The sequence below is a fragment of the Epinephelus fuscoguttatus genome, linkage group LG22 (assembly GCF_011397635.1).
Source record: "Epinephelus fuscoguttatus linkage group LG22, E.fuscoguttatus.final_Chr_v1".
Classification (NCBI taxonomy): Eukaryota; Metazoa; Chordata; class Actinopteri; order Perciformes; family Serranidae; genus Epinephelus; species Epinephelus fuscoguttatus.
In genome coordinates, this window is record NC_064773.1 from 34,343,180 (window position 1) to 34,359,283 (window position 16,104).

At 40.1% G+C, this 16,104-nt stretch overlaps 1 protein-coding gene across 3 annotated transcripts in view; it reads left to right on the forward strand.

Moving 5' to 3' along the window:
• The window catches only part of caprin2 (caprin family member 2), an 83,936-nt gene that overhangs the window by 55,059 nt on the left and 12,773 nt on the right, over window positions 1–16,104 (forward strand). For 2 of the 3 annotated variants that reach the window (XM_049567064.1, XM_049567065.1), the window contains 7 exons: window positions 761–802; window positions 1,007–1,135; window positions 1,265–1,349; window positions 9,866–9,915; window positions 10,013–10,120; window positions 10,205–10,306; window positions 10,405–10,545. In XM_049567064.1, coding sequence (XP_049423021.1) covers window positions 761–802; window positions 1,007–1,135; window positions 1,265–1,349; window positions 9,866–9,915; window positions 10,013–10,120; window positions 10,205–10,306; window positions 10,405–10,545 — 657 coding nt within the window. Of the gene's footprint in view, window positions 1–760; window positions 803–1,006; window positions 1,136–1,264; window positions 1,377–9,865; window positions 9,916–10,012; window positions 10,121–10,204; window positions 10,307–10,404; window positions 10,546–16,104 lie in introns of all 3 variants that reach the window. The other variant, XM_049567063.1, reaches the window with a different exon arrangement.

Sequence of the window (16,104 nt, forward strand, 5' to 3'; positions counted from 1 at the left end):
TCACACCATCTGTAAAAAAAAAAAAAAAGTTGAAGATAAAGTGAGGATGGCCTCTGCAACAGCACAGTGATCCTAAACACACCTCAAAATCTGCAACAGGACAGTGATTCTGAATACACCTCAAAATCCACAATGGACTAACTCAAGAGAAGCAAGCTATTTTCCCATGGCCCTCACAGTCCCTAGACCTAAACATCATTAAAAATCTGTGGATAGACCTCAAAAGAGCAGTGCATGCAAGATAGCCCAAAAATCTCAGAGCTAGAAGCCTTTTGCAGGAAGAATGGATGAAAAACCCCAAAACAAGAACTGAAAGATTACTGTAGCTGGTTACAAAAAGTTCTTAGAAGCTGCAATACTTGCCAAAGGGGGCGATAAGTATTGACCAAACTTTTGCTTTAGGCCCTTTTTGGTTTTTTGGAACTGTAAAAGATTGAAATTAAAAAAATAATCTTGCTGAAAATATTGATGAAATGTGTCATCTTTAATTTCATTTCTTTTGGAAATCATGTCATCTTCCACTTAACTACTCACAGTAAACAACATTTTGTCCAGGAGTGCCCAAATTTGCCACTGTATAGGTCATACTGTACAGTTATTCTTCAAGATAAACTTACAAGGGGAAAGAAATAGGAGTCTGTGCCTTTTTTTTTTTTTTTTTTTTTTTTTAAACTGCAAACTGGGGAGCTGGACTGATTTTTGCAATGAACAGGATGTTATTGGTGCCCACACGATAATTCATACATGATGTTTTCCCCAGAGAAGAGAGAGGAGAGCCAAAGGAGAGCAACATGCCAAGTCGGTGAGTACCAAACGAGTAGTTTCAAATCTACAGACATCTCTACTGTAAACAATTTGCAAACTATTCTCGCCCTTCTGACTACTGCATACAACAGTGTCCCTACAGATCTAACCTTGGTAGTCAGGGACACTGTAGGAAAAAAATGCACGTTTTGCTTTTATTCCATTCATCAAACAATGACTTAAGCCATCCTACCCCTAACAGGCAGTTCAAACGGATATGCCTGTGGAGGTATTCAACTCTCCATCTGCCTTACCCAAAGACCCTGTCCTTAGGAAGCAGCATCTAGAGGACCTCATGACAAAGATCCACGGCTCCTTCAGTTTTATGCAGGTGGAGTTTGGCTGTTTGCAAATCCATTAAAATCTTATCAACCATCCTGTAAAAGATGAAACAATGATTTGAATATTTGCAAGTGTTTAAGATGGTTGAAGGTTAAAAAAATAATCCTGTTGTGTTCAGGACTCTCTTCTTGACGGCGAGATCTCCCCTACTAATGGCCACCCCAGTATGAAGAGACGGCCGTCTGGATCGTCATCTCCTTTGGGTAACTTGGAACAAGTCAACAAGCTATGTAATTTGGCAAGGCAATTGCAACTTAGATCCACTCACTAGCTTTTTCTGGAGCTTTAAACCGTATCACATATAGAGCTTTTTTCATTGGCACTTTTGGCCAAATTATGTTGCACAGATTTCTGTTTCATTGTCAGTTTAAGCGTGTCATTTGCCATGCCCAATGATGGACCATCTCTGGAGTCGGGCAAAAAAAGCACCCCTGACCACTTCCACTGGGTTAGCAGTGATATCTCGCTGATCGCAGCCAATCCCTGACATCCCCCCAAGCAAGACTCAACTCATGTCTGTGAGGGAGAGCAGAGAGAAAGAGGTTTTAAATTTGTGTGCTCAGCTCTCAGCTTTGTGAAGCATCTAACTGAATCTTGAAGTTTAATTTCTCTACTGCGACCCTGTTTGTACTTGACATATCTGCTTTATTTTACAGTTTATGGTTATCTTCAGCTGTGTAGGAGTCATGTTAAGTTACTGATGACTGATGGTCTGATGGACCTGTAACGTCTGCCAGTAGGCAGCAGGACAAACAGGTGTTAAGCAAGATGGGTGCTGTCTCTGATGATTCCCTCAGCTCTGCTGAGGCAGCGGGACGTGTGAATGTCCTTCAGAGAGGGGAGGGGGCAGCCGATTATCTTCGGCGCCATCTTGACCACTCTCTGGAGCCTCTTCCGGTCTGCCTCGGTGCAGTGGGTGAACCATACTGAGATGCAGTATGTTAGAATGCTCTCAATGGTGGCGCAATAGAAGGTCACCAGCAACTTCTCGGTGAGGTAGGCAGAACCGATAGCTGATGATGGCTGTAACCTCCACTGGTCATGTTGGGCCTTTTGCACCAGTACCTCACATGCAAAGTTAAGGTAATGTGTGCTTTAGATAATAGGATAATAGTAGGATTGAAATGAAAGTTAACTAATGATGGACAGCTTTACTTCTCTATTAGGGGCATAAGGTTGCTGATTATAGAATAGGATTATTAAAACATTAATTAGACTGGGGTTAGCTGCTGCATGGCCAAAAGCGTGCTTTGTCTGTTTTGTTAGCAGGCATGGTCATTATAATTTCACTAGATTTAAGTAGCAAGCCTAGCACTAACAATGTGTGTGGCATTAATTTCTGATAATCCAAATGACTATTAACTCTTAATTGCATCGAGACCGGGAGGGGCCAGCACTCAGTTTGCTTCAGCCATAAATGCTTAAAATCATGTCTCCAAGGCATGGATGTCTCAAATGAGATGAGATGAAATGGCATTATTAGGCTGTAGTAGGGATGGGAATCACCAGAGGACCCATGATACAATATTATCACAATACTTAGGTCAGATGTTCGACTGAGTCATATACCTGAGTTCCAATGTTTTCAGCATGTAATAAAACCTTTGTTTGTATGGATGCAGGTCTTTGCATATGAAGTAGGTGATGGACTGAGTTATTTTCTTAACTACCATCCAACTCAGAGAGCTTCAAGCTAAGTGTGTCCAGTGTTGGTTGATTTTTTTTTTTTTTTTTTTTTGCAAATGGGGTTTATCATTCACTTGGTCATCAGCAACTAATGTTATCCCTGGATGGTGGTGTGTGAGGTAAGCCCTCATGTTTGTAGTATTGCCAGAGTATTTTATTCTCATATGATGCGGCTTGCAGATCACATGTGTCATATCCAAGTCCTTCTTTCCTTCTGTGTCAAAAAATCCCAAATAAGTCTAGATGTTTAAATTTAATGCATAAGGCGCATTTCTGATTTCTTTCTGTGGTGCCTCCATCTTTGTTTTGATGAACTTCCTGCCAAATGCAGCTGACTGAGACCTCTGCTGACCTCACCAGGAAAAAAAACATTAGTACCATCTAGTGGACCGAAAAAAGCAATTATATTATTATTATTATAGTACCAAAAGTTGCATTAAAATGTGTATTCACAAAATTTAGTAATGTATATAATAAAGGATCGATACTTGGCTGCCATGTATCGATAAAATGTTGCCATGCAAAATCTTGCTATACTATGCTGTGTCAGTTTTTTTTGTTTTGTTTGTTTATTTGTTTGTTTGTATGTTTTTCGCTGCCCACAGCGAAACACACACCATAAATGAACGCAATAAGCAGAATAAGTTGTTGTTTTTTACTGGAGTTATGAGCACTTCATTTCAGCTCAGTGTAAGAAACCTCTTGTTTGCCATTATTGGTGCATAGTGTTTCATGGCCCTGCTCGGGGAGGAGACGGCAGAGACAGACAGCGTAGAGCTGATGACAACCACACACTGCGCCACTGCAAACTTTGTAAAAGCCCCACGAGCAAAAAGCAAATAAGAGTAAATCCTTAATAAATCCACACAAAAGAATTCCAGACAATGAAAGTAAACACTCAGTGAAACACAGCTGATTCAAGTGTCTCAGACACAGGCTGCACCACAGCAACAAACATTGGTGGATACTCTGTTAAAGGGACATTCCCTCGAGACAGTGACAAGGCCAAAAAGATTAAAGAGAGGGCTTTTAATTTTATACCTTATTTTGTAAAAAAAAAAATAAAAATAAAAAAACTTTACAGAACAGCTTAGATGCAGGGATTTTTTTTAATGCATTGCAGAGCTATTTAACTGTCAAGCATACAGGCCTACACTGGATTGAGTTTAATAACTTTAGAGTACTTAAAGTGGGCACTGTGCAGCTTTATTATCTAGGAAAACAGAAGTATAGGCTCAGGACTCGGTATCGGCAGATTTTCAGTATTACTCTGATTGAGATCGGGGGCAAAAATACTTGATCGGGACACATCTAAATGTAACATAATTGAAACTTCTTTCTTTTTTTTTTTTAAACAATGTTTTTTAATTGATTTTTAATAGGAACATACAAAACACATCGACACATACCACACTAATTGCACAGTGAGATGCAAACTGACCTCGCTGCATACACACACAAAAAAACATAAATAAATAAAAATAAAACAAAATTTAAAAAAAAAAGTTGTCACACAGTAACCTTACAAATAAGTATAATCTATTGTTCCTTGAGAAAGTCCATTAAAGGTGCCCACACCTCTTCAAATTCTTGCGCTTTACCCCTAATTACATACAGTAGGTTAGCTTTTCTAATGTAACACACATTGCCATCTCTCTAATCCAGGACTGTGTAGAAGATACTTCAGTCGCTCTCCAAGATAGTGCAACCATCCTCCTGGCCTGCAGGAGGCCAAAGTTGATCAGGGTCTTACACTTAGAGTTAAAAGAAAAGTTATCTGGATATATCCCTAAAATACAAAGTTTTGCTAAGCAGGGTACCTGGATACCTGTGATTTTACCTAGAGTGCAGACAACCATTTTCCAAAAAACTTAGGACATTCCCATACACAATGAATTAAAGTACCTTTCTCAGTCAAACATTTCACACATGTATCTGGAATGACAGGGGACCATTTATTAAATTTCTCAGGGGTTATGTATGTCCTCATTAGACACTTGTGTTGCAGTAGTGTCATTCGAGTGTAATGGTTTGTGATTGAGCTTTTAAACAAGCTGTTGCCCACTCAGCTTCTTCAATATCTTCCTTAATATCTAAACTCCATGCCCTCCTATCATGACTAGATTCCTTGTCGTGCAAGACAAGTGCTGTAATAGTATAGAAATTTGCCGTTTCCCATGCATGTGTTTTATTTAACACAATACCCTCAAGGCAGGACAGCGGCGACTCCTGTGTAGCCTGGCGGCGCTTTGATGAGATGAAGTGCTTTGGAATTGAATATTTCAAACAAAGGTTGTTAAATGTTACTAAAGTGCCCTGAACATATAAGTCTCCCAATTTTTTGCACTCTCCTGTCAGCCCAAGCCCGAAAACCACCATCTGCCCTGCCAGGAGTGAACTGCGCATTATCCCAAATAGGTGAAAATTGAGAGATGGGGGGTGTATCACCAATATGTCTGTGAGCTTTAAACCATATATCAATAGTTTTTAAGGAAGGGATTTGTTGTTTTTTTCTTTAAGGTTTTAAAATCTGCTGAATATAAATATAGGCTTAATGACAACTTAGATATTGATGCCTGTTCAATATAAACCCATGCTGGAAGAGATTGTGTGACAAAATAAAACATAGCGCTGCACAGCTGAGCGGCCCAGTAATACCACTGTAAACTGGGCATCTGTAATCCACCCCTATCATATGGCAGATACAATAATCTGAGTCTGAGTCTAGATTTTCTGTTGTTCCAGATAAACCTACAAAATACACTATTAATTTCTTTAAAAAAAGGATTTTGGCAGTGGTGTTGGGAGTGATTGAAACAGATATAAAAATTTCAGCAAGATAGTCATCTTAATGAAGTTGATCCGGCCAATCATTGATATTGGCGTTGTTATCCATTTTTCAAGTGAGTCTTGTACCTCTCTCATCAACGGGTCATAATTTCCTGTAACAACTGTATTAATTTGGGGGGTAATCTTAATTCCAAGATATGTAAAGCCCTCCCTCGCATTAAAAAAAGGTGTACATATAACTGGATTAATTCTTTCATCTTTGTTCAAGAAAAGTATAGAAGATTTTGCAGTATTAATACTGTACCCAGAAAACTGACCAAATTTATTAATTAAATGTAATAATGTCTGGACACTGTCTGATAAGTTTGACAAAAAATAATCACATTGTCTGCATACAACGATATCCTATGTTCATGGTCTGCGATTGTTATACCCGACAAATTGGCTTCAGCTCTAATGGACATGGCTAAAGGCTCAATGGCCAAAATGAACAGTAATGGCGAGAGAGGACAGCCCTGACGGGTTGACCTCTCTAACGTTATCGGGCTTGATAAATTGTTATTCGTCATTACACGTGCTGTAAGGTTGGTGTTCAATAATTCTATCCATTTCAGAAATTTTCCAAGTCCATATCTTGGTAGCAAATTGAACAAATAAGGCCACTCGATTCTATCAAACACTTGTCTGACATCTAGAGATAACAGCGCTGTATCCCTGGTATTATTTTGAGAGTGGGTTATGTTGAGGACCCTTCTAATGTTATGAAATCCCTGATGACTTTGTACGAACCCATTCTGATCACTATGTATTGAAACTTATTTCTAGTGTTACTGCAGCTTCTTATTATATTCGAACCATTTAAGTAAGGTTACAAGGTTAGTAAGGAATCACCGTAATGTTGCATTAACAGCAGTCACTTCTGGGCAGAAAAGTGGCAATTGATTACAATAGCAGAACTTCAGTACCCCGTTGACAGCAAGAAAAAGTGCTGAAAATATGAGAAATGTCCATCACAATTACCCAGAGCCCAAAGTGACACCTTCATAATGTTTGTTTTGTCCAACTAACGGTTCAAACCTCAACATAAAAATTATTAAACAATAAAAAGCAAAAGCAGCAAAAAAAATCCTCACATTTATTAAGCTCAAACCATGAAATGCTTTTGCATTAAAAATGACTACATGACTTGTGGCTTGCTTGACCTGAGCAATGACTTGACTTGCTTGACTTATAGCAGGGACTCAAGTTGACTTGCTTGATTTGGGACAGTGACTTGGGACTTGCTTGAAACTTTTTGAGGTTGCTAAGAGCACCCAGATAAATGTTGTGAGGATATGAGTACATTTTCTGTTTCAGAACTGAGAACACTACAATAAAATAATGCTAATTTAGGTATAAAGAAGAAGACAAAATGGTATTTGGGTCAACAAAATCACGGTACCATTCATTATCTATGGAGCAGCTCTAGACTCTAGGTATGAGATCGCTGCTTGTTCTCGCGATATTTTGGCCACGCTTTGGAAAGCAGAGCTAAATGGTAAACAAACATGGCACCACACCAGTAAGATAAGACAACTTGTTTACATGTTGTTTTCTATATGTTCTCTGACATTTATCCTAACGATATGAGGCGGTCTTTGTGGAAAAAAAACTTGTTTAGTGGACTAACTTTGCACTTGAAGGTTGCCCTTTGACTTACGTTTTAACAGGTCTGACGCTACTATGCGCCCCGGCTGTATCAAGGCTAATGGCTAACATGCTAACTATTATTTCTATGTCACTAGTCACTTGAAACTAATTTAGGACGATAGGAGACAGGTTGAAATAAACCGAAATTTCCCTTTAATACTTGATGACGTCACAAGGTTGAGACTTACTTCTCTGGTTTCTGGCTTTTGGAGAGAGAAGCTCACGTTAGCAAATGATGATGAACTTTGTTAGGCCATGGAGATAACCAATTGGAATTCTTAATTTAGGTGTTCCCCTTTTTAAAGAAAAAATTGAAGTTATTGCTTCATGTCATCATTTTATGCAGTAAACTGTCCCATTTGTTAGACACCGTGCTTCAAAACCAAAATGGATACATGAAAAGCCTAGAACAGCAAAATCATTCCGACTGACCTAGACACATCTGTTGCTCTTTTTCTCTTTTCTGTGTCAGGATTTTGTAGGATAGATGACTGAGGTTTTCCAATGACCTTATTGGTCAGTGGTTGGGCTGTTGAAAGGTTTTGATCTGAATTTCAGAAGTTAATCTGCTCTGGAGCAAGTTACCATAGTGATCCACCCTGGGTAAAAGGGAGCTAGAAAGCCTGGTAATGACCCCCAACCTTGCTTCATGGTACAGGCCCAACATCATTTGGTTGAAACTAGGGCTGTGAGCGCTTATGCATTAATCATGATCCGAATAAGGTCTGAACATAATCCGTTTCTTTTTTTTTTTTTTTTTTTGGGGGGGGGGGGTTAAATCGCGTTAATCACGTGCTGCTGTTTTCGCCGCCGTCTGTCTTTCAACACTATAGTCAGTAGTATAACTATTAGGGCTGTTAACCCATTTCTCGTGCTGAAATCAAGGTCCAAATGTAAGGGTACATGCCCACCATGCATGACCAATTTGCCTAAAATCACGTCTGCCCTGCATCGCAAGTTGGTTACGGTAGCAGTTTGATTGGCTGTCTTGATGTGAGCACCGTTTGAATTTTTCAAATTGTCCCGCCCTCTTGTCACGCTGCCAGCCTGGCCTGTGTCATAGGTATTCCAGCATGTTTTGTGCAGTGAATCAGTTACTTCCAATAAGCAATGAATGGAACGTGTTTTTTTTTTTTTTTTTTTTTTTTTATCGCGTTAATTGCATGCTGGTATTTTTACAGCTGCTTGTCTTCCAGAGGCTATCGATGGCTGAGTTTTAAAGCCAGAGTGATGATACTGGTATCATATGACACTAGGAGACCTAAGGAATCCAGTGGTTTTGCTAGCTTCTCAGCAAGGAGGCTAAGTAAAGCTCCTAATTTAGGCTAACTTTGGGTTCCAGTACCCATATTACTATACTATATAGTATGCCAAAATAAAGATTTAGTGTGTCAAATACAGCTCACTTTAAGTTCACATCATAAAATTTGTCATATTGTAGCGAGGCAGTAACTTATAAAAGGAACATTTAATTGAAGCCGTTTTTCAACCACACTCATGCCATAGAACCACAGCAAAACACATCTCAAAGATTTTCAGATGGGTTTAAACACCTGAGCTGTACTGTACTAACGGTTAAAATGAGCTATATCGCTTATGGAAATGAGGAACTCCGGACGGCACTCTGTGAGAAGACCCCACTCGCAAATATCCACATGGGACTGAGCTCAAATTGCGAAGCACTGTCAATCACAAAACATAAAATAAATAAAATATTCCATGAGTGGTGTTTGTTTATCTCTAAGGTAACGGATATAAAAGCTAGAGGGTCTGGGCATAATGGTATGAGAAAATACTGTATGCATCAGTATGTACTTTTTAAGAGCAGCTGCAGTACATACCCAAAAAAAAAAAAAACAGTGTGCAATTCCGAACACGCCCAAAATTTTGGTGTGAGAAAAACAGCGTGGCCATTTTCCACAGAGGTCCCTTGACCTCTCACCTCAAGATATCTTGATGAAAATGGCTTCTCATGTTAATATTGTACAGCTTTGGGCACAAACTATGCACTTTTTTGCATGCAATGTTTATTACAGATTTATGACTAGGAAAACTGCATTTTTAAATTAATCTTCAGGATTCCAGCTTTCAGATGATGTATATACCACTTCTATGTGGCATCTGCCGAGAAGATCCCCTGAAATTCAGTGATTAATCATGATTATAAAATTAATGGTTTGACAGCCCTAATATAAAGCTAAGCATGCAGAGGGACAAGCTGGTACGGGTCTTTGAGTTGGGATTGTTTTGTCAAACCAGTATATCCAAGGTCAAATGTACATGCTAAACTAAGGTGGTGAACATGGTTAACATATCAGCAATACCAGTATGCAAATGTTTGGCCAGTATAATGAGTATAATAGCACACCTATGTTAGAATTTAGCTTAAAGCACCACTGCTCCTAAGTATAACCTCTTGTTCAGTCCACTCACCATAATGCATTGGTGTTTTGGTGAGATGTCTAAACAAGACTCTGCAGCAGTGAATTTACATTTTTTGTTGACAAGACACCTCCACAAGCTACTCATTTATATTTTTTCCACATCTAACCAGGTCACACAGACTTGAGAAGCCCAGTTGATGTCCTGCCCAAAGCAATGCATGTAAGCTGTCATATTTTTCTTCCTGTGATAAGTCAGTTGTGATCAAAATTGTAATAACATAGGCTTGCCATCATCTTACCCTCATTCCCTTGCTCAGTCCACCCCACTTCCTACCAGGCTTACGGAGCGCAAAGGCAGTCTGGCAAATGGGGATCAGTGCCTGGAGACCTGTGACCTGAAGCTTTCCTCAAAGGACCTACCTCATGTGAGAAGTGGCACATTGGCTGTAAGATGCAGCATAATTTTAACCCTGCATTTCTAAGTGGTTGATGCTGTCTTGTCTCTGCAGAAGCCACTGCCATTGGCTGAAAGACAGAAGTTTCCTTCACCACCGCTGTACCACATGGAGTCGACCATCTCAGTCAGTCTAGAGGAGAAGAGCCATCCTCATGTAAATGAGCATTCTTGGCCATGTCATCAGACCAAGTACAAATGTGAAGTGTTGCCAATGCTTTAAGTATAACTTTCAACCTTTCTTGGTGTTCACAGATGCCAGTAACTGAGTCAGGGAAGCAGGCCCCTTGTAATGGGGTGGTATCTTGCACTTCAACTCCCCCCTCGGGACAGACCTTCTCTACACCCCCGACCAGGCAAACTCTGACGTGTGCACAGTTTCAGAACATTCAGTCAGTAAGTCTTAACAGAAGTACAGTATACATCATTTTCTTTTGGGATTTATGCAATCAAAGCCCAAATATCTGTAGGTCTCTGAATATGTTTTTGTCATCCAGTCATGGGGCCTTAGCTTTTACACTTTGCACTGCAAAGCCTTCTCCTCATCTTGATTCTAGCACTGTGTTGGATCTTATTATGCTGAAGGGTATGAGGAGCTGGCAGACGGGTCATAGACATGATGCATTACAGGTCAAAGGAAGCAATGCAGGAGGCGAGGGTCATGGATCAGCCAAAGGCCTACTTAAAGTAGCCTTGCTGACTGTACATTAAAAGTAATTCAATGAGGACCACTCTAATCAAAGAACTTTATTTCTATTTTTGATATAATATTTGGCGGTATGGCCCTGTTCCATGTACCTACATGGAAACCCCAAGGCAGAGATGGCACACCTTTCCCCTCCATGTGCCTACATGAAAAGCCTGAAAGGGGAACTAATGTTTTTTTTTCAACCTGGGCCCTATTTTCCAAACTACTTTTGTCTAAATGAGTGATAGGATGTTCAATATCTGTTTACCTTTAGCTGGATAACGGACATGTTCCTCTGCCTGTTGTTGCTCCCTCTCTCTCCTCGTTCACTCTTCAATTTCAATGAGCTCTGCGTCCGTGTACTCTGTTCAAATAAATACGGACGGTCATCAAATTCAAATAGCATCCAGATCCACTTGGTCAAAATCGGGTAAAAATTCAGCCATGACTACTCCAAACAGAGTAACTCCTCGCGTTTGTAAGGTCACTCCAGTGGTAACTTCCTGCAACAACTCAAATCTCACAAGTCGTGAGATTTCAGAGCCAGACTTTCACTCTCTGAGTGAGCGTTTTGACTTGCCGCAACAAACATGTCCGAATGTTTACCTGATTTTGACCAACTGGATCTGGATGAGCCATTTGAATTTGATGACCATCTGTATTTATTTGAACACGGAATACATGGACATACATGGACGCAGAGCTCATTGAAATTGAAGAGCGGACGAGGAGAGAGAGGTAGCAGCAACGGGCAGAGGAACATGTCCGAATCCAGCTAAAGGTAAACACAGACGTTCATTTCTCCTTTCCGTTATGTTGTCGGATAATTATACTAATAATCCGAGCCCATTTGTGTGGAAAAAAATGCACTTTTAGTAGATGTATTTTGACGTTGTCTTAGTGCCCTATCATTTGCAGACAGGTCAGCCCGAGCTTCGTACTGGAGAAATGTCAAATATTGAACATCCTAAAACTCATTTAAACAAAAGTAGATTGGAAAATAGGGCCCAGGTTGAAAAAAAATTAGTTCCCCTTTAAGGCAGAGAGAGCAAACCTCCCTCCTGCCCTTCCATGTGCATACGTGGAAAGCCTTAAAGCAGAGAGCACAAACCTCCTGCCCTTCTGTGTGCCTACATGGAAAACCTAGGCAGGGAGAGCAGCAACAAAGACCCCCTGAGAACCGAATAGTGCAAGCATCAATGACATTGATTCAGACACAACATGAAAAGGAAACGCTAGAGTGGAAGTGGGTTGTGAAACAGCCTGCAGAGGAAGCAGCAACAATAAGCAGGCCAAAGTAGTGCAAATACGGTGCCCTGAATGAGATTTGTCAATTAGTTGCATAGAAGGGAATCATGTGATCTATCAGCTGACTCCCTTCCATCAGTCAGCTGACCTATCAGTTGATTGAGCTGCTTGAGATCAGCTAAAGTAGCTATGGACATGAGCTAAGTTTGACATCGTGTCTTGCCTGAACTAATTCTGTGCTCGGTTTTTGGGCCAAAGATGGTCTGAGCCAGTGGAAAAGCTTGCTAGCACTTGTGCTATTTTGGCAACCCCACATGGTCACATGACCCTTTTCTTGTACACCATAGCTGTCCCTAGAGAGTCTCTGAAACATTGCTGCTGTAAGGGCTCTAGTTTCCATTAAGGCTGTAGTTGATAACTTATATAAAGTAACATTTTGTCATATTTGCTGAAATTGTCGCTATATCCACACAGCAGCACACGAGACAGTCTGTGAAAAACATCATGTTCTTCAGCCTCCACATTGTGCTTCTAATGGTTTTATCGTTCGTGAACGAAAACAATCAATCACAGCGGTCAGTCGCTGCTCATGAACTGCAATCGAACTTTCAAACTAGGTAGTGCTGATTTGACAGTTGTGTTGGAGACTACTCGGCTCGAAAGGTTGTTTCCAGCGGCTGCAGTAGATTCTAGCAAATGCCATTATAAAAGAGGAGGAGGAGCAACATGCTTTTGTGCTGATAGCCGTGGCCAGATGCATTATGTTTTTGTGTTGTCTGTCAGTCCGTACATACATACATACATCCTATCCTTGTGAACATGATATCTCAAGAACGCCTAAAAGAAATTTCTTCAAATTTTGCACAAATGTCCGCATGGACTCAACAATGAAGTGATTAGTTTTTGGTGGTCAAAGGTCAAGGTCACTATGACCTTGTCTCTCATTTTTGTGAATGTGATAGCTCAAAACTGTGAGGGAATTTCTTCAAATTTGACACAAACATCCACTTGGACTGAAGGAATAAACTCATCTTTTATTTCAAAATATATTCTAAACCAGTGGTTCCCAGCCGGTCCAGATTTCTCCTTAGTCGTTTGTTCAAGGCTCACACAGTTTAATATATTCTTCATCATACTTGGTTTGGCTATGTTGTCAAGCTAGTTTGCCATTTCTGTTAAGTAGCTGCCCATTAGTCAATTGATCTACAGCAGGAAATGGCACTTTGAAATAAAAGCTATGCACCAGAAATCCATTGCATGCAAGTGTTTTTTACAAACTTGACATATTCACAAGTCACTTGTGGTCCATTCAGAATGGACCTGCGACCCACTTTTGGACATGTATGCACACTTACTGTTATTCTATTTTATACGTTAAATTGACAGTATTCTAAAGGTTATTCTATTTTATATGTTAAATTGACAATATTCTAAAGGTTAACTATTGATAATAACTAATTCAGTCATTATTAGTATAGTCCTCAAACTGGCAGCATTATCAATATATCACTGTATCAACATATGATAAATATTGATATTGATGAAAATGAAAAAATTATTGTGAATGTTTCATTCCCCGATTAAGCCCAGGGGATCTGGGGAATAACAACAAAATTAAACTGGGAAACAAGAATCATAGAAGCAGAGTATAAGCAAAAATAAAGGAATTTGTGAACAGTAGATAAAATGTTAAAACCAAGGCTCAAAGACAAACTGAAAACTACTTTACAGAACAGAAGAGGAGAGTGACTTACACAGGCAAAGTACAACTTCAGTTCAACTTCTAAATCAAGCAAACTTCAGCATACGCTATTAAGTCACCACTTAAAAATACAGGTAAATAGATGCAAATGCTTGTAAAATTGGTGCTACAGAACCACTAATTAGAGCCAGAAAACTGAGAAAAAGGACTCTTTTGCTCAAGAGGGAGAAAATCTACAGCTACCAAAATGCACTGCCCCACACCTGTACAATAAACACTCCTGCTAGTTGGTGACATAATGTAAACATTTCTTTGAAACAATGATGGCTGGCTGGCAAGATATGATCTCAAGCTCTTACAGTTGAACAGTGTGCTAAAACATGTTTGTGGCAAAGACTTGAGGCAAAAAATGGGCAACTCAGTAACAGAATCTTGGTTTATATTTGATCAGCTCTACCTAGTTTTACTTTAATGTCAGTTTTTTCAGCCTCTATTTTTAATGTGCAGAAAACAGTATGGCACCCACTTCCTGTTTACAAACTCTTGCTATTGCAGCTAAACACAACGTAAAATATGTTTCTAAAAACATTGTAGGCAAGAACTAGGCAATGCAGTAACATAATCTTGATCTATTCAATCAGCGCTGCCTAGTTTTAAGGTTTGATAAGATTTCGGTCCAGATTTGAGAGAGAGAGCCACCAGAGAGGGACGGGTCTGTCTCTTGATCTGTTTCTATCCTCTTTTTGTCCACAATGGCAGCATGGGTGGTGGGCAATACAAAAAATGCAGAAGTACCACCTGTAGTTTGAGCAACAGCCTGAGAGCCAACCAAACTTCGCTAGATTACGTAAATTGTGTTATCCAGCAGAGTTTTCACCGGGGGGCAAGAAGGGATATCTAGGCACTGGTTAGATGCAAGGAAGAGTAACAAAGTTCATTTACACTTAATACCAACATTGTTTTGATACAAATCTGGTTGAAAATTGGCAAAGTACCCTTACCTTTTTAAGAGCAGGTGCGCTCAACCACTGGTGAGGAGCAAGGGAGGGCAGTACCGAGAGAGTAACATGTGCAAACATAACAGACCCAAAACACAACCCTGCCGAATATTATCTTGCCCTACTCAGCCACATTTATGCATTTTTGTTCAACAACTCTGATTGCATACCAGGCTGTGTGCAAATCAGTTGCTCGATTCCAGAGTATGGTGCTAATGCACCTGAGGCTGTTTGGTAATCGCTAAGAATAGCCTGAATAATAACATTTGTTAATACTTGAATAATCAATCAATCAATCAATCGGTGGCCACCAAATGTGTGTCATGTCAGTGTAAATGCAAATGCTTTCAATCATGGAAGGGCTGCCTAGCTTTTTACCACAGTTAAAGCATGACAGAACTCAAACACAGTGAATTTGCCTGTTCTGGTCAAGTAAAGCAAGTTTTTTTAAGTCTGTATCTGACAGGAAATGCCAAAGTCCCTGTAGTAAATACAGTATTTACTTATTCATATTAAAGTGGTGCAATGAAGCCTTTTTGGAACTAAATGTCACAAAAACAAAGGGCATGTGCATTGATTTTAGACATAACCACCCTGCCCCTGTAAACGTAGACTCACAAGTCAGTCTTTAGATGCTTTGCTTAACTAAAGACTGATGACTTTCTCCCTGATTTTGTGTTTTAGATGGGCGGATACAATTTCAGAGTTTAAAAAAACTCCCTACGTTGCAGAACTAATAGTAAATCTGCAGGGTGGTCCTTCGGTGGCTCGCTGAACTCTTGTGCTTGTAAACATAGTCCCACTAGAAATGCGTGTAGCGGTACAAAATGGCTCAGCCGTGCTCGCAGAAAACGCCGTCAAAGTTAGTGGATATTTGTTGCGTTTGCGGCGACACATTCTCGCCAACTAAAAGAAACAAACATAATCTTCTACAAGGCCATGATTCATCCGTCCAGCCAGACTATAGAGGGAATCGCCTTGTTGTTTACTTTTTGGCAACAATTAAATCGTAGGGAACTGGACTTTGATTTTGTCTAGAAGACGTTTCGCCTCTTATCCAAGCGGCTTCATCAGTTCTCAACGCATCGGTCTGACTAGTCCTCACTAGTCTGACAAACAGTGGAGTAAGACTCAGGTTTTTAACCTCTGTGGAGGTGTACACCCACCACCCTCATAAGACAATACTTCGTTAGTGGAGTTTCACTGGACCATTGTTTGGGTCAGGTGAGTCACACTAGGGAACGACAGTCGTTAGGAGTGAGTGGGGCCACTGGTGAGCAACAGTCGTTAGGCATAATGTGTGGTCACCAGTGAACGAC